This window comes from Acanthochromis polyacanthus, chromosome 16 (assembly GCF_021347895.1).
Source record: "Acanthochromis polyacanthus isolate Apoly-LR-REF ecotype Palm Island chromosome 16, KAUST_Apoly_ChrSc, whole genome shotgun sequence".
NCBI classification, from domain to species: domain Eukaryota; kingdom Metazoa; phylum Chordata; class Actinopteri; family Pomacentridae; genus Acanthochromis; species Acanthochromis polyacanthus.
This window is the reverse complement of record NC_067128.1, coordinates 10,847,248-10,873,951: the sequence shown is the minus strand read 5'-3', so window position 1 is coordinate 10,873,951 and position 26,704 is coordinate 10,847,248. Positions and strand designations below refer to the sequence as shown.

Genomic DNA, 26,704 nt, shown 5'->3' with positions numbered 1-26,704 from the left:
TAAACAGAACAAGTCAAGCAGTGTACACACACCCTGCAGGCACTGACCTGACAACCTGACCTTCTGCCACTTACATAGACCCTGCCTCACACACACACGCACAGAAAGCTTCCTACATCTGCCATTTCTGAATTCCAAGCCTTGGTTTCTTGACAACATTTGAAAGGCTTTGTTTCTGCAGTATATTTTACATTCAGAGTCAAAGGGAATATAACCGATATGCAATCTTGGCTTCACGCTGAAAATTAGTCACGCGGCCGCATATGTTCAAAAACAGAAATAATGTTTGGTTTCCAAGTGTGGAAATTTAAATCTCAAAAATTATGTAAACTGCACTGCCCTCCATAATTATTGGCATCTCTGGTTAAGATGTGCTAAAAGCCTTAACATAAACTCAATTTTTAATGCAGCAGCATACTCACATTGAAAATTGTAGAAAAATGCATTATAGGAGCAGATTAGGTGCGGTTTTGTTGGTTGTACAAAGTCTTAACATCAGGGGTGCTAATAATTGTGGCACACATGATTTGATGTAAAAGAATTATTTCTTAATGTGCGATTTTTTTTCCCCACTGAATAAATGCACTTGAATTAAACACTGGATTTTCCTCTTTTTTTTTTCCATTGTGGTCATATATTATTTAGAAAAAAACTGAATTTATTAGAAGCTAAAGAGCACATCTTAGCCAGGGGTGCCAATAATTATGGAGGGCGCTGTATATAAATATTACGTATATAGCAGCTTTTGAAATACAGTTAGAGCGCTGTACAGGACATGCAGATACAGAAAAATCCCAACAATTAAAGCAGCAAATATAAAATGCAATCTCTAAATTCTGATGTGTGACGACACATCTCTTGCGACTAGGCCAGCTCAAAATTAACACACAGCATACACAGTTACTCCATATCCATTTGTGACTCAGACGTATTCTTACGTTTACACTGGTTGCTGAAATGACAAACTAAGAAAAACAAGGCACATTCTCTATCTGCGATCAAGGGGCCAATAGCAAATTCTCTGGTGTTACAGTAATGCATGAACCTGACAGCAACCATGCACAACACTCCCTCCCGCAGTTAGCGTCACCATGACAACGATGTCAACAATAAGGAAATAGGCCACATTAAACAAACATTCATTTGGGGACAGGACTGCTGTGAATAATCTCCACCTGCACTGTCATGTAGAAAAATGATGTAAAAACAAAAGTTTTACACTTCATAAGACATTTCTATCACTAAACAAGGTGAGGTCTGAATTGTCTTGCCATTTGGGCTGAATGCATTGTGGTCAGCATCGACACTGATGTGGACTAAAAGCTAGTAGGTGTGAAGGATGATTAACTCAAACACATCATGCATCAACTTCGAATGCTATTTGCATCCCAAAGAAAACTCTCACGGTTCACTTTCCATTACAAACCTATGAATTTTGTCTGACAGAACATAATTTAAAGTGATTTAAGAAGTTTTTTAATTATTGTATTAACAAGACAGACTTTGGTGATGTGCAGGCTCAGACTGAGAAACCACTAAAGCACTGAAAAGGGAGATTTGGTTGCAAATGGAAACAAAAAGTCACTTGTATTTGCCAACAGAATGGATGATGTTGACCAAAAACAGATTCTCTGTTGGCAGTAGTGTTGACTACTACATGAGGCAACACAACTAATTAGCTTCACCATTTAAATGAGCACCACAAAGCTGTGTATGCATGGGGATGTTCAGCCAGAATTGAACGTCATCCAAAGTTTAAAAATAAAACAAAAACAACTATTCTAGATGACTGTGCCTGTGTTACACTGTGTGAGAATGGTTGCAAACATCCCATTTCAACTTCTATTCCATCATGGGTTTTTTTTCGATGCAGAGGCACTCCTTTAAAAAATCACCTTAATCATTCTAGAATGATTAAGTCTTTCCAGATTAGGTTTTTCAACTCATCTGGTAAAAACTCCTGCATTTTTTTTCTATTTTACAGTACGTCACAGAAAAACAATAGCAATGTCAGTTTGTTTCTCATACTCATAGACCTTTTGTCTAAACTGTGAGAACCCCTGCTCTAGTTCTTGTTTCAGAAGCCCCCAGAGTTCCATGTTCCTTTCTCACCTGAAGTGATGGAGGATGCCGTTGAGAGCGAGGCCATCAGCCCAGCTTGTAGTGAATTCAGCACGTTGACTTCTGGGTATGAGCGGGTGCACTGCCGTACCCAACTCAGTAAGATCTTTTCACTGTTGGTCTGCTGCAGGTTGGACATGATGTCCTTCATGACGTCTTTTACCTACAAAAACGAGCACATGGAAAGACACATTTTAATATAGATAAAGAAAATTAAAAACATTGTCACATGCACTCTTTGATTCCGTTAGGGCTCTAGAGCCTCTGTCTGCTGCTGCTCTTCTTGCGGGTCTCTGGCTGGGCGGAGCTGTAATCAACTAACCAGCCACACCTGGGAGTGCATCAGGCTATATAAGCCAGCTGGCTCTGCCATCTCTGCCTCTCCACTCAGCCATGTGGTCCTTGGTAGAACTTGGTTTTGTTTTACACTGACAACACGTGCTACACATTCTCCACTACCACACCACTGATTCTAACTGCCACACCCCATTGCTATGTTTCTTTACCATAATAATCTTTTGCTTCACTGAAACCCTCCGTGCATTTCCTCCTTTGTTGCGGGTCCAGAGCCGGTTGTAACAATCATAATATTCATTCCTTATTTGGTTGAGTAGCTTTTGTGATATGTAAAGTCATACTTACTCTAAAGATCCCTTTTCAACACCAGGGAGCCACGATGGATTAAGATCATCAGCAATTGACATGTTTCATTCATAATATCACGCACGAAGAAACATCCAGGCATTTTACGTTCTGCCATAAACCAGAAAGAAAAAAAAAAACAGCTGTACACTCTGTATATTTGTACATTCAAATAGCTGCTTTGTTCATGCCCACTGTCACTAGCTCAGAATTATAGATGTGGTACAAATTATATGCAAAAATCAGTTTTCTGGGGTATAAAAAAATATATATCGCTAATAAAACTGACAGCATGTCAAGCATGAAACACACACTGACACACATTCATGGTGCTTACAGTGACACGAGTGACATCAACAAACTAACAATAATAAAGAGTAATGAAAAGCTAATATTTAAGAACTGGCAGACCCAAACCCTTTAAAATAGAACCTCTGGAGCTGTTTGAAATTTCAGCAGGTCACACTCACAAAGGGCTTCCTGATAACCAGTTTACATGCGCACAGCATGTGTGCCATCAACACTGATGTTCCATCATCTGTATTTTGGATCCCTCTGGAACATCAGTCAGCAGTGAGCTCATAAAGTAAGCATAATGAGCCAGCGTGTGTGTGTGTGCATGAGGAAGCATGTGGATGGAAAATGCTCACCTGCCAGGTGAAGGATAATACTCCAGATGAGGCCTAAGGTCAGCTTATGGTTCCCATCCACAATATCTGTGCCTCCTATGTTTACCAGATCCACCTGAAAGGGGGAGCAGACAATGAGACAACATGTGGACAAACGGTGAAGATTGTTACTCTCTGATGTAGTAAAGGGAGGTGAATACTCAAATCTCATGCAGTTCTGCATACATTAATTATATTTTAAAAATATACACAGTTTCTCTCAATTGATTACAATATTTCAAAATTAAGTTAGCTTTAAGTTTGACACTCTGAGGCTCAACCTCAAATATGACTGACTTTGAACTGTTGGTCACAGCTGAGTCCCTCGTGACTTTTCGGTTATACCAAGAAGTGCAGAACTGCTGTTTTTTTTTTTTTTTTAACAATCTATTTAGTGAAAATTTATTTGTTTTGGGCACATTTAAAAATGAAACACTGAATTAAGTGACTTTAATGAAAGATCCCAAATTTAAAGAATGATTTGGATAGTTTTCCAAATGGAACAGTATGGTAGCGTAGTTCCAAAGACTGACAGAAAGTAGACAGACAGTTCTTTCTATTTTATAAAGTTTCTGGCTCTTATAGAGTAATTGGGGCATTTTTAAACAACATGTCTTTCTAACCCACCAGTGGTTTGCACAGTTCAACTAACTTGATTTGTAGACAAATTCCTTTCTTGTAACAAATTTTTTTACCATTTATTCTGCATAAGCAATGAGGCTCAGAAAGACCTGTAAACATACTTTGATCAGTGAAAGTTAAAAAAAATCCCAATAAATAACAGCTCTGGTTACAAAGTAGCATTAGAGATTCCTCATGCAGCTGGGTAAACAACACTGCTTCACATCCTAACGAGTGGCCGTGCTGTTATAGTTGAATATTCCTGGCCAGTGAATTTTCACCGTGTAGTGGATTATTCCAGCTTTGCTGCAGCTTCCCAGTGCTATCCCTGAAGTGTGTCGGCAGGTCTGTCAGACATCCACCATCTGAGGATGAGGTCATGTGTGAGATGATTACATATAAATATGAGGATCCAGACACAGAGTGGAGATACGGGATCAAGGCACAGAGTGGAACATGAGGTCAAATGTCTGGTCAACTAACTAGTGACATCAGTTAGCTGACCAGCACTAATTAGCATGTCATAGCTTGAGCACACAGGTCAGGCCATGACCTGATCTCTTTCTCTATGCAGGCTTGACGTCTGACCTTAGTTCTAGTCAGCCTCATAACTGCCACACCATCACTGCTCTACGCCTCTAAACACCAGTACTGTCATGAACAAACACCATTATCACCATTTCAAAACTGGCAGTAGTGTTTTTTTGAAGCAAACACATGTGAATCCCTGCAAGACTCATTGGTAGTTTAACACTCCTTTAACACTTCATATGTCCGCTCACGGGTCGGCATGAGGAGAATAAGTGGCACAAAAATGCCAAAGACTCTCTAAATCCAGCAGGACTTGGGTCCAAAACTGTGATTGTTCTTCAGCACAGACATCGTACAATTAAAGTAAAGCATGACAAATGTAGTTTCTGTTTCTACTACCATTTTTTACAAAATCCATTCATTTCAAATAAACCAATAAGGCCTCATTTCATTTCTTCCCAATCAGCATGCTCATGGGAACTCCGGCCAGCTGACCGTTATTCTGGCTCTTGAAGGAGTGAAACCAGTAGGGTTTGCATGCAAACTCCAGCCTCTGCTGCTTCCCACGAGCATGCCCTGCCATTTATCTCCCATTGCAGAGGTCAAGGCCTCAAGACAAACAATTGTACACAAAAAAGAAAAGGAAAGATGGAGGAAGGATGATGGAATGAAGAAGCAAGAGAAGCAGACAAAGAAACACCACAATGGAGACAAAATGACACATCCAGATGGAAGGCCATGCAGCCTTGTATCGTCAGAGGAAGCGTAATTACCGGTAGTTTGAATCAACTAAATGCCCCTGTGACTGCACAGTTAGCAGTGTTGTGCTTCAACAGAACACAGCATCAAGTAAATTTACAGGGTATTATGGTTTCCTCTTTTTGGTCATACTACATGGATAAATTGACCGTGCAGACTCTTCAGCCTCAGCGACAGTCAAAAACATTGGGTGTACACGTTTCAGCATCCAGCAAAAAAACACTAGGTACTTACGCTGTTTTGATGCAGCACTTGAAGTACTCTGTTGACGTTGTTGAGAGAATGCACTCTGGTGGAACCTCGCTCCTTTGTCTGAGGAAGAGGAAATACAGCAGAAATCAGCTGATAACACTTTCACTGTTCACTAACCAATCACAAGGCTGCAGGAATCTAAAAAAAAAGTTTGGCTATTGTTTGTTTCAGCAGGCCATACAGTTACAATCAATGAATGGAGTACTTTTGTGATTAGGAGGAAGATTAGTTTAAGTGGATGTAAATAGAATATAGAACATTCAAAGCATTCACATTGATAGCCATAAATATAACTTTTCTCCAGGTAAATCTTTAGGAGTAAAATATAGGAATCCATTGCTACCCCCAGACAAAGCATGTCATCACTCAGCAGTGTTTCACGCCATACATTCATCACACCCATTACCCTATCAGCAGTGTCCATGGGGCATCTTATGGAAAGAATGGCAGGATGAATAGCTGCCAACTGCAAATCCCTTTTAAGTCTTCACATACCTCAACTACTTATTAGCACCCAATTATAGAATTAGTATCCTGGTATCAGTGAGAAAGAGCATATATGGCAAAAGAACAGTTGCACTTAGCACAGCTGCAGGTGTTAGAAAGCTGATATGCTGCTGTATGGGTGGCAGAGAGATGACTGATAATAAGGAATACCCAATAAAATATATATTTATGTCCATGAAGACACATACAATGAAAAATCTATTTCTGTTTTCCAACTCTTTTTGATAGAGCATTACGTGGTTAAACTGTCCTAATCTTTACTGAACAACATCAAAATACTGTGAACAACATACATGCAGAAAATACAGATATGCAGAATTTATCAGACGTTTAAATAAAAGAACGTGTATTCATTTTGAAATGCTTAAATATGAGATATGTGTTAGTAAAGCATCTGTTTTTAATTGAGCCGTTTCAATTCTAGGAACTAAAAACTATCTGCTGAGGTCCCTTGTGTGGCTCCACGTTTACATTAGACTTAGCACTGGAGTTTGCATGAGGTATGCATGAGCCTGTACTGGCTTGAGTGGATGAAGCAGCCATGTTCCAGCTAGAAAAAACAAAAACATTGCACTTCTAGAATTTCCCTACATGCACAGTTAAAAACTCATAAGGAGTTTAGTGGTTTTACCATCCCTGCTTGAAATCAGCAATTTCAGGCTCCCATACGGTGAAAATCCATTTTTATTATGTTTTGCGGTTGATATAAACTTTGAGGTGTAAAACAAAATCTGTTAAAGTAAGAACACTTCACTTCTGTTCTCCTTCAAGCCCCTTCCCCCCTCCCCAACCAGATAGCCTTCCAGCTTTACAAGCCAATAAGAGTTTTACTCAGCTGCTACGTTCCAGCTGAGGAACCAGTAGTCATCTAGCTCAAACTTTGCATCATCCTGACCCCTCACTGCCTGCTGCATGCATGATGAACCATTCAGAAAGAGCAGCTGCCTCTCAGTTCACCAGGTTTATTTACTTTCCAGAGCTGCGTCTGCTACCTCTAAAACGTCTCAGACACGAACAAAACACACCAAGTTTTCTGCTAATGGCTGAAAATTGTGAGTGAGACAATGCACTCCCAGCATCTGAGGAACTAAAGATCCAGTGAACTACTTCCATTATTGCTTTTAGTGTCACCACAATAATGAGAAAGTTCTTTGTATTAGCATGTTGTGTGGCTAATCATTGTGACGCAGAGGGATATTTAGAGAAGGCCACTTTAGACCAATAAACAAGGACTGGGTGGGTTACAGTGATTTCATGTCTTTTTTGCTTTAGTGAAACCTAAACTCAGTCAGAACAACAGAACATGTATAAAATAGTGACTGAAACACAGTCCATTAAGACCATGTTAACCAGCAGTCACTTCAGAGACATTTCCAAGTTACGGCTTTGCACTGCTAAATACCGACTATATAACCGCAGCCTTGTTTGACAAACTCAACACGCAGATAAGTTTAAAAAAAACACATCTGTGCTGAGAATTCAACAATATTTCCATTCCCAGATAAACGTTGGTGAGCATATATTGACGAAGCACTGTACAAGGTGTAAACAAAGCGTTGATAAAATAGCAGCCGTGAAGTTCTAAAAAAAGAAAGCCCTGGAATTTCTAAGGTAAGTACATAATATTTGATAGTAGAAGTGTGGGGAGAAAAGGGGTCTGCAAAAATGTATGTGCATATACACAAGCTCACCAGGACAGTGCCAGTGAGACCCTCCAGCAGGTCCAGCAGCTTCCTCCCATCCCTCAGGTCAGAGAACATATCTTTGATGGACGTCTTCCCCGTCTGATAGGAAAAAATAAGACAACTGGTAAGTCAGATTCAGCTAAAACAACAAGCATCATTTATGAGAGCTGCTCAGTGCAGCTTCAGTCAGAAACAATAATACAGACCGTGATGTGGCAAAACGGGTGTTTACAAATGATTTGAACATTGAAAACGACTGTCAAAGTATCATTTGGAATAAACTTGCATGTCATGGAAGGACTCATTACTTTTCCGTTAATCGCAGCATTTCCTGGGTTGAATTGTCACATACATTAACTGTCAGTTAATAATGTTATGTGCCCACATAAGCAAAAATCATTATTCTAATAAGGAGGACACATGCTCTTTCTTTAATGCTCTTTAAAAAAAAAAAAAAGTTTAAATACAAAGCTAACAGCAAAGTAGGTGAAAAGAAGCCCAAAGGGCAATTTACAGAACAAGCAGTTGTGTGAACACGGCTCCGTTACTCGTTTTGGAGATTCTAGGTGGTATTTGCTGTAGGGCACATGCCTTCAAAATAAAAACAGTAACTCTAAGCGAATAGCAATTGTAACATGCTTACTGAATGTTGGGATTTGTGTGACACACAAATATAAATGATTACAGTTATATGTTACTTTGTAGTGCGCTGCCCCCAACACTGATTAGTGCAACACATTTTCTTCAGTTTGAAACCATCCAAAGCACAAAGACAAGAAGATCAACCATGAAACTAGGAGCATTTAAGAGCTGAAGAGGTTATACTGGACAGTCTGAGGAGTGAAATCTGAGCAATATCAACTGCATGCATTTAATAATAATATATATTTAATATTCTCTCATGTATGCCTATGAGAATAACGAAACATGAGAGCAGGAATACACACACAATGCATTAACACTGAGACAGAAATTATTGCTGGGAACTTTGATCGATTGAAATGAAAATGAAATCCTGTTTAGTTCATTGCTGCAAACATGTACAGTAAAGTTTGCCCTTTATTCTAACAAATTAAGACGAAATACAGCAATTTCTTGCCATTTGAAGCAATACTTGTAGCAAACATTTTAACACTTAAGTCTGCCATTATGTGAGCAGCAACGGTTGCCTTTTAAATAAAAAAAATCGAAGTCTGCAGAGAAAGCTTTTCATCAGAAAGAGGCTGTTGGTTTGAGGACTAAAAGGATTTGTATTTATTCATTTAGTCAGTTTTTGTTGTTGCTAGTTTCTTCTAATCCGTGCAAACGAAATTTGAAATCCATTGGTTGTCCACAGTCTCACACATTACCTTGGAGAACTGTGCATTTATCCATTTGGTGAACGTTTTCTTCTGCACTGCATCATGCTCATCTGTATAAAAAGAAGAAAAAAAGAAAAAGGAGTGATTTGTACGGAGGGTTAGCACATGTAACAGCAAAGAACACTATAAGCACTCAAAGTCCAGACCCACTAGTGGTTTATTTCAGTACCCAACTTCATTCTAGGTCAAATTCACTCACACACTGACATGCTGCTAAATGGTAATTGTAGCTGGAGGCGCTACTGCTTAAAAGCATCAAGATCAATTTGGCTGGAACGTCGGAAAATTACAGGAACAAAATGTAGACAAGGTGGGTATTTTTGTAACGTGCACAAAATGTCAAAAGGTGCGTACCAGTCTGTCCAAAAAAAAAGAGAATCTCTCTGCACATCTGCACTCACCCTTACCCATTTCTAATACTTCCCTGATCTCTCCAATTCTACAAATATTTCACATTCTCTTCCCACTTGAGTCCCTCCCTGCTCCTCCTTTATTCTCTCCAACATGGCTCTCTAATAAGGCCTCATTGTGTGTCAGGCAGAGGGTCAGCTGCTTTGATGTGCCTGGGCGATGTCTGGCTCCTGTAATGGATCGGACTAGATCTTGCGAAGCTTTCAACTTAGAAAAATTACAAACTCTCTCAGAATTTGTCCAAAATTTTTAAAAAATATGTAGGAAAATTACACAACAACAAAAAAATCACAGACTATTGGTAGTAGTTGAACGTGCTTGAACTGCTAGAGGACAAGTATGAACACAAATTACAAATGTAAGTAGTAAATTATCAACACTATGTAGAGCCACCATTTTTCTCCAGTGTTTTTAAACACCTGTGGGTTCATAGAAAAATGCTGTATGTGACGATTATAGGTATTTTTCATTTTTTTGTAAAATAAATAAGGAAATTCAACTTCATTTTCTTGATTTGTGGCCTTATAACTGAGTCACACCATACAAAATACATGAGTTCTCTATACTTTAGCAATGGTTGTGTTGTTTCCGTACAGATGCAGGACTTTCTTAGCCTAGCCGCGCTAGACCCATGTTCTGAAGGCACAAGGGTCTAGGCATGCTCAACAGGGAGGGAGGCGGGCTAAAAGGTTGTCTTTCAAATCACTCTGCAGCAATTGGGTAGGTATACAACCAATCAGCGCAACGAATAGGCTCCTAGAGCGCCGGAAATCAGAGGATGCGGTAGTTCGGTGAAGCCTTATTTATACAGTCAATGGGTGAAGCTCAAGTATATTACAGACATGTTAACAGAAAGATTATTCAGAGTCGGTGCTAATGGAGCTCAACGACTGTTGTCGTTTTTGTTGTCGACCTTGGCAGAGAATTAAATTCGTTGCCGTGGGTTGTCTAGCACGGCCAGGCTAGTTGTTTCCGGTTGTTTCTGTCAGAATCGTCGCGCCTCTGTCGTCACTTAGTTACGCCCGCCTTCTGACTCTACACTTCATGGTGATTGGTCCGGCCAGTTTTAGGAGAATCCAGCCTCGAGCCTTATGGAGGGTAACTAGACCCTCCCTGGCAGAGAATTAAATTCGTTGCCGTGGGTTGTCTAGCGCGGCTAGGCTAGGACTTTCTACCACAGTGAAAAAAATGAGCCAACAGTGAGCAAAAATGTGACAGGCTCAAAAATCACCCAAAAAATGCCTAAAGTTTAGACGGTTAAACTCCAGACCAGTCCCTCAACTGATGGCAGACACATATTAATCAAAAGCCACATACAGAACGGCAGCATCGACATGACAATCCTCAGATATACATCAGTCAAGTGATGTGAAGAGCCTGTCATGTTTTGCGAGTTTAGTTCGAGTGTAATTTCTTTCTCATGCTTTTCCTGTAATCTCCGAAAGAACTATCTCATTAAGCTGTCAGTCTGTTTCAGAAGTGGGGTCAAAAAAGAAATGCAGTCACATCTGTTTTTAAGGACTGGGACTGAGGTCTCACTCAGACTGCAACCTAGGGGTGGAGAGGTGGTAAAAGCATGCGTGTGTATGAGCATTAAACTGCCACTGTCATTCAACTTGCGGCTGTGTAAAGCACCATGAACTGAACAAAAGGGCAAAGATTATGATCACCAGCCCCAGCAGTCGTCGGCCTCTCTGCGTTGGGCGTGTAAAGTCTATGTTGAGTGTGTGTGTGTGTGTGTAGCCGCCGGCTGAGTGAGAAGGGGCATAAAAACAAGAATGTACTGCAAGGGGAGGCCAGAGGCAGGGGTGAGAGAGGTGAAGAGGTGAAGAGATGAGATAAACGGTAGTGGAAGAGGGGTTTATTGAGTGAGTTTCTCCATATTCAAGCTGAGGCTTCAATAACAGGAAAAATACTAGACAGTGTTTCAGAATTTTCCATTTTTTTCTTGACATGAGATACTCAGGTTGTCATTTTTATTCCAAGTTCTTATGTGCCATTCACAGCAGGAAATGGACAAGCACAAATTCTAAACCTAAAAGGATGACAGTATTTATGTAGGAAGAAACAACTGGACAAGAAAGCTTATACGGGGAGGCTAGAGGCAGAAGATGACAGTTGGTTAGAGTGGTAAACACTTGCACTGTCATTTTTTTTGTCTTGAAAATGATGTAAATCAAACTGCAGTAGAAAGGGCCTTCTGAGAGTACGCTGAAGTATCTATCACATAAACTCCAGCCAGCAATAATAATCTGCAAGCTTTTTTCTGATAAATACAAAAAGACAAAGAGGTGACAGACAATGGAACAGAGGAATGAAAAAATGGAACAGAAAGGATACAAGAGAAAAGAAGAGGCCGTGCAGAAAAACAAAGCCCTTTTCAGACATGCAGTTGTGACGGTAACTTAACGTGTCGGCCTTTCTGACTAAATGCACAACCTGCTCATTTTTACTGGGTCAATTCTGCATCACTTTCAACACAGAACAAGTCTGAGCTGAACCATCACATCAATAGATAAGACGCACACAAGCAACAGTACGTCAAATTGTGTGAAGTCATTTATGGACAGCTTTTCCCCCACATTTCAACATTAATATTTATCCAAAAACATCACAGTGTGACAGTGATAATAAAGACCTTTTCTACTCTATTCTATTCTGAATTATCCCCAGAATAGAGACAGAATCAATCAGGATTTAACGGTGAGTCATGCTTTAACTGTTGGTAATGTTGTAGTTTGATTATTATCATGCATGGACAGAAGTTTCCAGAAAAAAAAAAACATCAGGAAATCAACTCGGTTGGTAGCTATCTGGACCCTTTGAGAAGTTGTTACTAGTTGTGAATTGGTGTTTCAAATGCATTATTATACATCACTTAGTATACAGTGTTGAGTAAATGATAAACATCAAATATGTAGCACGGCTCAGTAAGACAAAGTGTAGTATATCTGAATGGAGCTGTGTGGACCATTAACAACAAAAGGATCTATGACTGTATGTCAGAATTCCAGCATTTTAACAGACTGATGGAGCCAGAAATGTTAAGCATCCCGTGTCTCAAAAGGGTGTAAAATTACAGCATGGCTGATAGAAAGTAGCTGCTATAACAGGGGGCCCAGTAACTGACAGCAAGCAATTACAATGGATAACGTGCAGGTGAAAGAGTTAAACATGTTCCAACAAGGACAGACAAGGAGAGAGGAAGAATGAAAGACAGGCAGACCACAAAACAAACAAAATGAAGAGAAAAAGCAAGCAGAGGGGGCCAAAATATTGAGAGAGGCAGGCAGAGGGGGAGAAAAATGCTGGCAAGAACATTTAGAAAACAACCCACAAGGAGCAGGAGGCGCAGGGCAGGTATAGTGCAGGTATGCTTTCAACACAATATCAATTTTCCTTTTATAAAAAGCCCATGTGGAGGCCCCCTGTCCTTACAGCTTTATCGGCACCCTGTGGAGGGCCTCTGAGACCCCTGAGGAGAGGGTCCCTGTGGGCTCAGGTCTCCTGGGCTCTCTACCTTAGCAGCTGGACAGGACAATACACCTGATTCATACGCAGTGCTGCCCCTCAATCTGTCTGCTGCTTCTACTCACCACAGCAAAGGAATGTCTTACTGCAGGACGGATCAAAGCAGAGACAGGGCTGTGTGAGTGAAAGTGTGTTCGAGAGTGTGGGTTTGTGTGAGCAGTGGAAAAAAAAAATATAAAGCAATTTATCAAACGTACAAAGGCGAGTCTGTGTAATATTACTGCACACCAGCCTTCATACAACATTAGCACACCAAAACACATGTCCACTTAAAGCACTTTGCCATAGACTTTTAAGATCTTCTCACCAGTACTTCAGCCATGGATGCACGCCATAAATACCACTTATGGTCACATGTACACTGATGAGCCACAACATTAAACCACTGACACGTGAAGTAAATAACAATGATTATCTTGTCACCGTGGCAGAGTTTGGGATATATCAGGCGGCAAGAGAACAGTCAGTTCTTCAGGTTGATGTGATGGAAGCAGGAAAATGGGCAGTGTGAGGATCTCAGTGACTTTGACAAGGGCAACATTGTGATGAACAGACGACTGGGTCAGGGAAAACTTATTTTAAGCTATATTTTACCAGGATTGTCAAGCTTAGGTGTCTTAAAATAAGCCAGATATGCTTTAAAAAATAGCAATTTTCACTCAAAAATAGATTCTCGCTTTCTCGGAACCTCCTAATTTGAGACGTATTAACCCTCCTGAGGTCTTAATTTATGGGCACCAAAAAATGTTGTTTCCTTGTCTGAAAAAAATCCAAAAAATCCGAAAAATTTTTGCCAAATTTCTGAAAATTTGCAAAACCTTCATGAAGAAAATTCCAATAATTCCTTAAAAAATCCCCCAAACTGGGCAAGAAATTCTTGTACCAGCAAATATTTTTTTTTTAAAAAGAGTAAAAAGCTTCAAAAAAATTCCTAAAAATATCTAAAGTGATTATATATCAGTAAAACTTCCGATATTTTCTTTAAGAACATTCACATAAAAATCAACCAAAATCCAGCAAAATTCGCTGGAAACATTAAAGAAACATTTTTAACATTTCTTTTTTTCCCCACCAAAAAAATGTTCAAAACTTTCCCAAAAACACTGAAAATGTGGACATCAGAAGTTTCACTGTGAAAATATATCTATTTTCCACATTTTCAAACTTTAAATTGGGTCAATTTGACCCACAGGATGACAAGAGGGTTAAACTTATTTTGGGTTTTCTTGTAAAATAATTTCAAGGTTGTTTGACTTAACAATATATTCAAGATGCATTGTCTAAAAACAAGTCCCTCCATCTTGCTGAAATGTCACTTATGTGAATTTATCTTAAATCAAGTGTGATGAGACATTTTGACTAAAAATAAGACAAACAGACTTGGTAAGATTTTGAGTTTTTGCAGTGCAGTAGCACAAGTTGCTGAAAACCTTAATGTTGGTTCTGATAGAAAGGTGTCAGAATACTGAATGTACTTTCTTGCTGCATAGGAGGCTGCACAGCTGTACACCAGTGAGCACGATGGAGTACAGGAAGAGGGCATGCCGGCAGAGGCAGTGTGCTGCTCTGGGCAATGCTGCTGGAAAATCTTTGGTCTTTTACTTCGGCATCTAACATTGCAGCAGACTGTGCACACCCGTTCACTGCAGCAATACTCCCTGATGGCAGTAGCCTCCTCTCAGCTTCCTACCACACTGCAAACATCATTCAGGAATAGTCTGAGGAGGGGAGAATTTGGCTCTCAAAATAAATATTCTGATACCACCGTCACAACCATGTGAATGTGTTTCTTTGTCTAATTAGCAACTTGCACCTCCGCACCTCACACACCAAGAGTACTGTAAACTATGGAGTCAAAACACACTGTGTCAGATACTATGTGATGACATCATTTTATACATTAGCATGCTGTTCTGGTTGATGTTCTGTAAATACATAAATACATGAATGAATAAAACATATACGCGGTACTGATTCATCTGTCCAAAAATGTGCTGAGGTTAATTGATGACTCTAAATTGCCCGTAGGTGTGAATGTGAGTGTGATTGTGTGTCTGTATATGTAGCCCTGCGACAGACTGGCGACCTGTCCAGGGTGTCCCCTGCCTTCGCCCGAGTCAGCTGGGATGGGCTCCAGCACTCCCCCGCGACCCTAGTGAGGATAAAGCAGTGTATAGAGGATGGATGGATGATTCATCTGTGCCAACTTTATCAGTTGATATTGACTGGAGCCCAAGTGTCTGAGCTCTAATCAAAGGTTTTTCTTGTTTAGCAGCATTAATGACCCTGGATTCCCTCTAAAATGAAAAAGTAAAGTTGTTCCCTTGTCTACTTCTCGGCTGCAGGCAACAGTCTATCAATGCTGGCAAGCTTCCACTAGAAAACAGTTATTGTAGGTCACTTGGTCATATGATGACGATATCCTATCAGCCTAGAGGAGAAGTGAACGGCACTAGCACAGTGGAGGAAGGGTCACAGACACATTTGATTGTGGAACAAATATTCAACCCCCGTAAATAATCAGCAATCACATTTCAGATAACAGAGTCATACGCACGTAAACACATCAGTGTCAGCAGATAAGTCTTTCTCTCTCTTTGTCAGCAGCCGAACAGGAAGAAGTGATTACATCAGGAGGAGTAATGTCACTGGCGTCTTCGTACAGCTCACTGAGTACATCGATAATTTCAGCGTATCGTATAGTACTCAGAGCACACCTTGAGGAACACAATGTTGTTCTACTGAGGGACCTGCAGATAAGCCACTGTGAAACTGTTGACTGTGGCAAATGTACACAAACCTTGCAAGGACGATGAAATAAAGAAATCCACTAGGAAATTGATCTGGAAGTGACAACATCCAGCCATCTGCTACTGTGGCTGTTTATTGCACAAGTTGCTATATTTTCAGATGAATGTTTGATTTGCATATGTCCATGAGTTTTCTGAGAGGTACATGATCTGGCAATCCTAAATCATGGACACTCTTAATCTAGGATATAATCTCCTTCAGTTAGTAGGATTAGTTGTGTCTGTGCATTTCAAGGTAGTAAGTTACTAATGTCTAGCAGTACAGTGTCAGAGTCAACCAGGATAAAAAGTACATGCTGCCTCTCTGGGTGTTTTAATCTCACAAACTAAGTCTACTCTGTATCTGTGTACTCTTGCTAATGTCCCCTTTCTACATCATGTGGTGACTCTGTGTTCTCTGATATTTCTCTCTAGTGGTCGATATGAATTATAGAGCAAATCACAGGGTGGAAACTCATCCACCCTAAAACATCTTCCATTACTCATGACTCGACTTTTCTCCTCATGTGTTCATCCCTCCCACCGGAGATGCAAGTAGAGGAGACGAGGAAGAGACACAAGGAGCGAGTAGTCTAGGCAACAGGCATTTAACAAAGTGAGACATCCCAGCCTTGGAGAAGTCAGTGTAAAGCAACATCAATTAAATATGATGTGTGGCACAGTTGCATCCTCTGTCCTTTGTTTTGTTTATGTCCTACCACTGTGGTGTTTTATGATCTCTGTTAGATGAGTAGAACAGTGTTCATTATATATGCACTTATGACTCAGTTCACACCATGGCATAACAGGACAAGAATGTACAGACGTCAAACATTGTTGCTACGTGACAACCAACGTACGATCGTCTGTTTGTCAGTCTTTCTGTGCACAACATTGCTCAAAAATGGACAGATTTAGATGAAATTTTCAGGGAAGGTCAGAAATGACACAAGGACCACATGATCAGATTTTGGCAGTGATGCAGCTTGTAGTCTGGACCCACAGATTTGCTAAAGATTTCTGTATCATTGCGAGATAGCGGCACAGCGTCACTGTAACTATGACAACAAATGAACGCTATGATTGCGATCCTACTACAAACCCACCACTGCAGACTTATCGGGACTTATCCGTAGGAAATAATACAACAACTGAGCAGGTTGGAAGAGTACTGCGCTCTCTGAGTGCTTTTCTTGTTTTATATTTAACACCCATCAACACACAATGAGGATGCAAGATGCATTTTAGGAATTGAAAGTGTGATTTCCAGGTTACGGGCAGGAGAACAGAGGAAACAAGGAGGCTAAAATTAGTAAAATGAGATAAGCCTGTGTTGATACAACTCACCCAACTCCAGTAAGCAAGTTTGGGAAAATCTGCTGGGAAAACTGTGACTATAAACGTGGCTCTGTGATTGTGATTCTTCCCCATAAACTTGTCAAATGATATTTTGAGCAGCTAATCAACTCCTGCTTTTATTAGTTTGCTAATATGTATGAAAAACATGCTGTATATGAAAAGTGCAACGTCTACAATGGGGAGGGATCAAACTGTGAATGAAATACGACTGCAAATCAATTTTTCTTTTAGTGCTGAAGCATTGTTTCCATTAGCCTAGCCGTGCTAGACAACCCATGGCAACGAATTTAATTCTCTGCCAGGGTGGGTCTAGTTACCCTCCATAAGGCTCGAGGCTGGATTCTCCTAAAACTGGCCGGACCAATCACCATGAAGTGTAGAGTCAGAAGGCGGGTGTAACGAAGTGACGACAGAGGCGTGACGATTCTGACAGAAACAACCGGCGCACAATAAACAGTTATCTTTCGACTCGGTTTTGGCCACAGCCCTTAAAGATTTGAAGCTAAAATTCAACTTGAAAGATAAACAAAGGACGGCACTGAAGTGTTTCATTGAGAAGAAAGACGTATTTGGACTTATGCCGACGGGATATGGCAAATCCTTAATATACCAGTTGGCTCCGCGGCTCCGCTGGTTGGGAAGCTAATGGGACTTAGCCACAATCTGCCGGTGCTCTCGGAACTACGTCAGCCTATTCGTTGCGTTGATTGGTTGTACACCTACCCAATTGCTGCAGAGGGATTTGATAGACAACCTTTTAGCCCGCCTCCCTCCCTGTCGAGCTTCCCTAGACCCTTGTGCCGTCAGAAACATGGGATCTAGCATGGCTAGGCTATGTTTCCATATGAGTGCTGTCACAATATTCTGTCCATACCTCCTTTTGTATGCCATTTTCCAGCCTCTGTGAACTCTACAGCTGTTAAATCTTTGAGGCTTTAGTGCCTCAGTCTTATGGTAGAGATTGGGATTGAGTCTCAAAGTAGCAGAGGTGTGTCAGTGGGAGTAGCCACGATGAATTAAGGTAGTTGCTAGAGGTAAGGACCGTACCTGCAGCCTGTGGCCTACGGATACGGCACTTTCCATTTGCCAATCAGATACGCGAGATCTGGTCACGTGACTCCCGGTAGACGCTGGAGGTACGGACCCGTAGCATCGGTACTACAGGTATGGACCCTAAACCTAACCCTAACATTAACGTTAACCTTAACCTTTGCTTACCTTTCAACAGTTTGCAGTGGTTAGCAGCTTCTTGACTCGCGAGACTCGCGTACGGGTCCGTATCTGTCTGGCAAATGGAAAGTGCCGTATCCGTAGGCCACAGACTACGGGTACTGGTCCATATCTGTAGACACTACCATGAAGGTAGATCTGTAGACACTACCATGAATTAACTTCCTGTACTGAACGTAAGAGAGCTGGCTGTGTCTTTCTCCCCCCTCTAGCTCTCACCTCGGTTGATTTTTCAACGTTTGTATTTAATATCAAAAGCAACAAAATCTCCAAAATCCCAAAAAAACATTGGGATAAATATTTATGATCATAATTTGCCAAGCTGTCGGACTGCCACCATTTCCTTAACCCAGTGTTGACTAACATTATCCAATCAAGTTGACAGTGCTAAAAAAAAAAAACAACAACAACACACACACAGGGAAAAACAAACCACAAACAAAAACCTCAAAAAAATTACATAAATAGGCAGGACAAAAATCACAGAAGCACACATGCTCCTCAAAGCAGCCAGCTGGAAACACAGAGCAGACACATAAAATATACAGACCCCAGTCTCCCACCCTCTCACAGGTGGAGAGGCCTGTGACCACACAGCAGGGAGAAGGGGCAAAACTGTGGGAGGTACTGAGGTGAAAATCAAACAAACCATCAGGGTTTCCACTACAGCATCACATAGTAAACATGAGAGCCCAGAGCTTAAATAAACAGACGTATTTACAAAGTTTGCTGCACCAGTGAGCAGCTGTTACCTTTAGCTAAATTATACTTAACAGCTCAAATTTTTGGCCAAGAGTAAGTCTCTCAGTCAAGCTTTGAAAGGCATGCAAGGCCACTGAATGAGCACAATTACCACGACAACCGTAGAAAACTAGTATTAGTAAAGTAACTGGATGTTTAATTAGCAGCATGTGTGTCTCAAAGTTACTGTACCAAAAACAAACTCATTTCAGTTACACTGAAAGCACAGTGCATGCCTTTCTCTGGTCGCTGATGCTAAACTATCAGCCTTCTAGAAAACCTGGCAGTGGGTTTGAAAGGAATGCCTTTTTTTTTTTTTTTTTAAATCACCAAAATTACACCATTTATCCTAGCCAGAAACTACTCATCTGTGACGTGCTGTTCCATCAAGAAAAGTAACCAGATCTCTGCCTAAAATTGTGGATTTCATCGCAATGACTTTATTCTACATGCCTCATTTAAAAAGTTGCCAAAAATAAACCATTTGCTCAAACCACATTCTGTAAAGACAAAAAATGTTGTTCTCATTGGCTCAATCATGAAGCCAGCAGCGACTCAGCGGTCACCAACGATCATATGACAACAAATGGAGAACTTTTTGACTGAACTGGACTGAGTTGCACACTGGAAAAAACACCCCTCTCAAAACAAGAAAAAAAAACATATTTCAAGGAACTTCTACCTTGAAATAAGTGAAAAATCTGCCAATAGAAGAAGTGAAAAATGGATTGGTGAGATTTCTAGAAATAAGATCTGATATTTAGAATATTGAGATCTTAAAATTAGCTGGGAAAACTTATTTTAAGATATATTTGGCCAGGATTGTCAAGCTTAGGTGTCTTAACCCTCCTGTTGTCCTCATTTACAGCACCAAAAAAAATTGTTTCCTTGTTTGGAAAAAAAAAAAAATCCAAAAATTCAGGGAAAAAATCTCCAAATTTATACTAATTTGCAAAACCTTCAGGAAGAAAATTCCTGAAAAGTTTCCCTTAGGGTCATTCCAGGTGAAATGACCAGATATTCCTTGGGGGTGTTCCTGCACCATTTTCAAATTAGTCCTAAATTTGCATGCCATTAGATAGTCACAAAAGTACTTTCTATGCAAAATTGTGGGCCTGTAGCTCAAATAGTCTCTGAGTTGTCAGAATTTGGGCCAAAAAAAAAAAAGCTTTGCCCGGGTTTTTTGCATCTTTAAGTGGTTAATTCTCAGCCTCTAGACATACCAGAGAGCTGTGAGTTGGTAAACAAGGCCTCTGCATGTAGCTAGTGCCCCACAAACATCCTCAGGTGTTTCCCTACACTCTGCAGGCCATGGGGGCTTGCTAAAAATGCTAAAAATTAAGAGATACCTACTCACGAGTGGGGTTTGGGACCTTAAAAGTACTAGAAATACTGCACAGAAGTGTTCTAACACCCCTGGGTTCCATTCTACACAAACATGTGTGATAACTTAGCAAACTGGAGCTTTCTAGGTACCTCAGTTTGGAAAATATGAGCTCCCAAAGTTGGACGAGATTTTTAATTGGCTATTTTTGGTGGCAAAAATCTCAGTGAGGGACAGGCACCAGAAACCTCAAATTTTTCTACAAGACAGTTCCATCTGTCTTCTATCACTGTACAAAAAAGCAGCAGGGTTATATTTGTAGTTACTGAGATATTCTTACTCAAAATGGCATGGGTGATGTCAAAATCGTTTTTTTGCTTTTCAGTACTTTAAATTGGGATAGAAGTATTAGTAGTCATTCCAATGGTCGTATTATGTACGTTTTGTTCTTTTTGAAATGTTAGTTGTTAAAGGGACTACCTTCAAAAAGTGTAATGCCCTTTTTGTGTCACAAGGTCTAGTTTAGAGCCATACCTGTAGATATCATGACATGTTGACACCCATTTGCAATGCATACATGTAATTATAACATACACATACAAATTACATGTACTAACTTGAATTCAGGGAGCTCTGGGAGTTCATGTTAGAGTAATTTAAAAATAACAGCAGTAATATTGAATTTTACAGTATCAGTGCAGTGGGATTAAACATGTTAAATTGAATTGTACAATGTCATGTTACAAGCAAAATACCTATACCTAAGTTATGTTAGTCTGTTAGATAAGACCTTATGTGAGTAAAAAGATGAGAGCAAATCCACCCAGAAACTACTTAGGGTCCAGAGGGTTAATGCAAGCTCTTACAATGACTATTCACAGGAAAGTTTACAGGGTGAACTTCTCCTTGGTGGCTGTTTCCAAGAAGACCCAACTTCTAGGATATGCTTTCTTTTCTTTCAGTAAAGATGCCAGTTGGAAGGCACTAAACCGTAAGCAGGACAAACACATAGCACTACAACAATCAGCTGGCAGGGCTTCATATCAACAAATACGCATCCCTCAACCCGCATGCACTCAAACAACCTTTGTCCTTTCCTTCCATACATACATAAAAAAATATATAATGCATGCACAATCAAATCTCATTCAGTTTGCTGGCAGAGGTGTGCATTATTTTGACTCTGTAGGTTGAAAGGAATGCATAGAATTCCTATAATTTCCCATGCATTCCTCCCTCCTCTCCTCAGTGGTCACTTGTCTAAGCTTGTCCCAGCCAGCACCGCCGTGTTGACATTCCTCCTTCAACATGATTTGGGAATTTGTAAGGAAAACACTCCACAAACGTCCACAAAGATTAACCCATATCCCCACTTATCATCTTCAAAACACCCTTGTGCTCTGCGTAGGTGCATGAATTGGTGTAATTACAGGTGAACAAAAGCGGTAAAGTGAGGAACACTGGAAAGCTGTGATGTAAGAGCAGGCTGACGAATGGTATTTTACAAGCCAGGTCACTCCATAACACAGAGGTATTACAGGCAAACAGTAAATCACCGGTGCAGCTTTTTAAAGGACACTGAAAGACAAAACAAATGGGAGTTTAACTGGTTTCAAGTCAACACAATCCAAAATCATTCTCTGCGGCTGTCTGTATTTACAATCTAACATAGCTTATTTGCAAAACAAATTTCATAGATTTATATCCCTATTATTGGTTTTGACAATTAAGAAACATATTTGTTTTTGGTTTCTGATTTTAAGACCGAGTGTTAGAATTTGTGTATCCCCGTCCTGAGCAAAATATTTAAAGGGTTATCAGTTGTAAATCAGTTTTTTACCCTCGAAATACAAATAGAAATGCTCAAAAAGCTTCCTAAAGAATAAACTGTATGTCTAAGCTTTGGGAAACCCTCTGACATCTATTGTGTATTTACCAATGAGCAGGAAAATGTTGTATTCACTCTGATCAGACTGAACAACGGCACTAAATATGCACACATTTTGTTGGCTTTTTCTGACTCTACCACACCTGTGACACACCTAGCTGCCACTGAACCGAGCATTACACGCCTGTCAAAAGTTCCTACCTCTAAGTTTGAGCCCAAGCTCTGTCATCTTTTACCAGAGGTTGCCACAATGTCGAACCACAGAAGCAGCAAAAGTAAAAAAAAAAGACAGGAGGCGATAGTCCGAGAGTATCCGCAACAAAACAGAATTTGATATTCCTGCCTCCTTCTCTCTCCTCTGCCTCTGTCACTCCTTGACCAGAGAGGGAAGAAAAGATTCGAGGAATGCAGCAGCAGAAAGAGAGAGAGAGAGAGAGACAGGACAGAGAATGAGGGACACTGTCTATGAAAGGGAAAGCGATTGAAGCTGAGCAGGACAGGACAGGACAAGCCAAGAGTGGGAAATCATAATGCATGGTGAGATAGAGGATGAACGCAGATAAACACAGAAACACTGTTCAGCACCATCCCAGCGTGCAACAGGACAGAAAGCAAGTGCTGTCACAAGATGGGGAGGAAAGACAAAGAAGGGCAAACAGACAACACAGGACGATGGCGGAGGCGGCGCAGTAGGCTCGGAGGCATTTACTTTCTGATCTGCATGTGCTGCAAGTCTACGAAGCTTGAATGAACGCAGCGCAGATCCAACTTCAACACAACGCAGGGCAGCAAAGAGGAGCTTGGGTGACAGCGACACAAAGATGTAAGGTCATGAAAGTACTAGAATGATTATCTAAGCGTCAAAATGAGAAAGTTGATTAAAAGTTGGCACTCTCTGCATCAAGTGCCCCAAAAACTGGTGTCAAGTGAGTTTGAAGTGAAAGTAAACTGTTCTTTCATATAGAAAATGGCCTCAATTCTGACTAAGAAGGTAAAATGAGGATGTAAAATGTGCCATTTTAATTCAATATGAATTAAAATATGAATGTGAAAGAGCATGAATACAACACTACATTTTCCAAAACATCGGCGAGATCCTAGTTTCTCTATAAATACTGTGAGGGAGCCTTCTGTTTCATTGTAAAGGTATACGCAAATAACACTGATCAGCTCAATGCCTCTGTTATAGGATGGACAAAAGCAATCCAGAGATGCTAAAAATTCAGAGGAGTATGTCCATACAAATAACCAGCATGCAAACGAAAACTTTTTTTTTTTTTACTGAAAGCAAGAAGCCATGGATGATGCGCACATTGAAAATCTAACTCTGGTATGTTTAGTCCAATTTTAAAGTTACTGAAGACAACCTTACCTAGATCAAAACTATATTCGTGCTTCCCTTTTCTTCTGAAAAAATTGCGCTTCCTCCACGACATCCACTTGCTCAAATTCATGACAGAAAGCCAGTCTTTAAAAAATTTAAAAACAGAGAAAACGCAAGAGAAAGAAATGAAAACAACTAATCCGGAACAGGAAGACAAGGTGGTGGTGGGAGAGTGAGAGAGACGGAGAAAAAAGGAAGAGGAAGCAGAGGTGTGAGAGCATTTAGCGAGTACGCTGGGTGGGTTTATTGGGGGTGCTGGGCCGGCCCGTTTGACGTGACATCACACACACACACTTGACAGACGGGTGACGAAAGTGAGCGACAAAAACAGAGAATGCAGCAGCTTGTCAATTAATATGTAAGCGACAGGTGACAGAGAAGTGTGTATGGTAAGTGACAGCTGAAACACAGGACTGCTGCTGCAAACAGCGCTCATTCTCACATATAGAAAACAGCAGAAAAACATGATCCACAGAGACCTAAACCCCTAACCCTGCTGACAATCACTGCTTTTGCAATATGAAAGTGAAACCTCAGAGAATTGCTAAAGTATCGCAGCAGATTAAGAGTCAAAATTCTACCCATGCTTCTGACATTCAGTGAAAATCTACAAGCCAGTGAAGTGGAGCAGAGAGCAGTTTTTAAAAAAAAAAAAAAAAAGCCAGAGTCCATTTGCTCATTGATATATTAAGTCAATGAGGAGCAACTGAACAAACAGCTCTATTCCCACACAGAGAGGCTGAAATGGAGAGATGTGAGTGAGGGCAGAAGGGAAGGGAGGAGGGAAACAGGGAGAGAAAGTGGTTCTTTTTTCCTGTGTTTTGTTTTCTCTTTTCCTTTCCTTCACAAAGAGGAAGTAGAGGAGGGATACCAGTTCAGTCCACCCTTCACCAACGTCCAGAGACTGACTGAATTAAATCCACCTCCTTCTATAGAGCGCTGCAGCAGCTGGCCTGGTAGGAACTTTCCACTGGGCTGCGTCATTTAGAAACAGGCGTCCTCTTCTGTCGATCCGACTTTGCAAACCGTCCCCGCAGCATCCATTATTAAGCTGCTCCAATACAGCCATGCATGTGCACATAAGCTGGAATAAACATCTCTCTCTCACACATGATTATTGCTTTTCAAACCCAAACCCTGCTTCTTCATAATAGCCAGAACCTTTATTTTCATGTCTCACCACAGACATTGCATGACAATCTGTTAATCAGTGAATTAAAGAACAAACTGTTATGCCATACAGACTTATAAAAATTAACTTAGATTGGGTCAAAGGTTTGTGTTATAGATGTCATTGCCCTGACTGTGACCAGACTGTGTCCTCCTTGTCAAGCCTGTTCTCCCACAAGCCCCAGAAACCACACAAGATTGAGGCTACATTTCGCTACTCTTTTGGCACGTTGCCTGACACTGTTGAGATGGAGGGAAACTGCTCCACCCTCAATTTCTCGCTGGATTAGGGATGCAATCTCAAATAGGAAACTTGGAAAAAAAAATCTGATACACACTCCAGTGTTCCAGGCGGAAATTCTTAAAGGGATGAAACCCCTCTTTAACTTTCTTTGATACAACCTCCACAAGGGTGCAGGAATACACTTTTCCTCCTTGGTCTGTGCTGACAGTGATCTGGATTTTTGCATAGAGCCATATATAGTCTTTCGGAGTCACCACATTTTTGGTTGTGTTAACATATTGGATGTAAAGCCTCATTTAGAGGACTTTTGGTGCTTGTATTCAGACTTTTAAACGACAAGAGGTGGATCGAACTGACAACCGGAGGTCATCCTGCATTGTGATACAGTAGGGAAGAGTCAATCACAGCCTAAACATGCTCTGTTTTTCATTTGCTTAAGGCGAAATGGGACCATAATTTACTAAATGAACATCATATTGCATTGAAAAAGTCTTGAAACTAGCAATTGAGATCATAAACTCATTAGGAAATGTTGACTCAGTTAACAAATCTCATAAGAAGTAGAGTAATTTTCTCACAGATTTCTATGCAATCAGACTTCTTTTATCAGCCAGATGAGCTGCCCCCTGCTGGCTGTTAGAAAGAATGCATGCATTGGTTTCACTCTTCAGACTAGGAGGCTCCATCCATCATTTCTACACAGTCTATGGGTATAACTTTATATTTGGTATAGGGGTGGTATTTTTATAAAAGTGAAACATTGTCAGAGAAATCATTCATAATTAAGGACAACTGCATTGCATACCTTCTACTAGGATTTTCTATCAACATCCATTATCTGCCGACAGAGAATTAGTTTCCCTGAAGGAATCTTCCAAACTTTCAAAGTGCTGCGGGAGTTTGTGATGAAATAGTGTAATTAGGTCTTTTTGTGTGTCCTGTTTCCTTCAGCCTCACTTCCTGATATTCAGGTTTAATTTCAGTTGTTGATCCTCGCAGTCACAAAACAGCAAGAGTCATACGACCTAATTATACTTAAACATGTTACGTCCTTTCGTGGTTTCTGTCAGATGATTTCTCCTTTAATTATTCTGTTTTTATGATTGTTATCTCAATACAACATTACAACATCAGTTAATGAGTTCCAAGTCAACACACAATTAAATATCGCTCCTTTTAAGTGTGTTTTTTGAGTCGGTTTGGCCGTTATGCACATGATTTCGCTTCAAACAATTGCACAGAAAGTGCACATATTCCACAATGCAATGGACCTTCATCCAAATCCTCACAATGTCTAAATCCTCAAGCCTGAGCTCGAACCTTTTGGCTCTATAGTTTCTGTCTCCTCATAGGCTAGTCTGTCTGTCTCTACCCCTCAAAGCAACACTGGAAAAACTGAGGTAATTCTTGAGCTTTTGGTATCAACACAACTGCACAGCTTTCAAATGTGTGCCCTACATATCTAGTTTTAGCATCATAACTACTA

The 26,704-nt window shown here is 40.5% G+C and overlaps 2 protein-coding genes across 2 annotated transcripts in view; both read right to left on the bottom strand.

The window, feature by feature from the left end:
- Positions 1 to 2,280, bottom strand: part of LOC110953978 (dystrophin) — a 197,865-nt gene extending 195,585 nt beyond the window's left edge. The window contains 2 exon segments of the mRNA XM_022198233.2: positions 2,113 to 2,170; positions 2,173 to 2,280. Of these exon segments, the coding sequence (XP_022053925.2) occupies positions 2,113 to 2,170; positions 2,173 to 2,272 (158 nt within the window). The 5' untranslated portion in view covers positions 2,273 to 2,280.
- A 96-nt stretch (positions 2,281 to 2,376) lies between these two features.
- Positions 2,377 to 26,704, bottom strand: part of LOC127530389 (utrophin-like) — a 33,511-nt gene continuing 9,183 nt past the window's right edge. Inside the window, exons 3-7 of the mRNA XM_051937029.1 lie at positions 9,136 to 9,197; positions 7,793 to 7,885; positions 5,577 to 5,654; positions 3,414 to 3,507; positions 2,377 to 2,438 (exon numbers count right to left, since the gene is read on the bottom strand). Of these exons, the coding sequence (XP_051792989.1) occupies positions 2,377 to 2,438; positions 3,414 to 3,507; positions 5,577 to 5,654; positions 7,793 to 7,885; positions 9,136 to 9,197 (389 nt within the window). The remainder of the gene's footprint in view (positions 2,439 to 3,413; positions 3,508 to 5,576; positions 5,655 to 7,792; positions 7,886 to 9,135; positions 9,198 to 26,704) is intronic.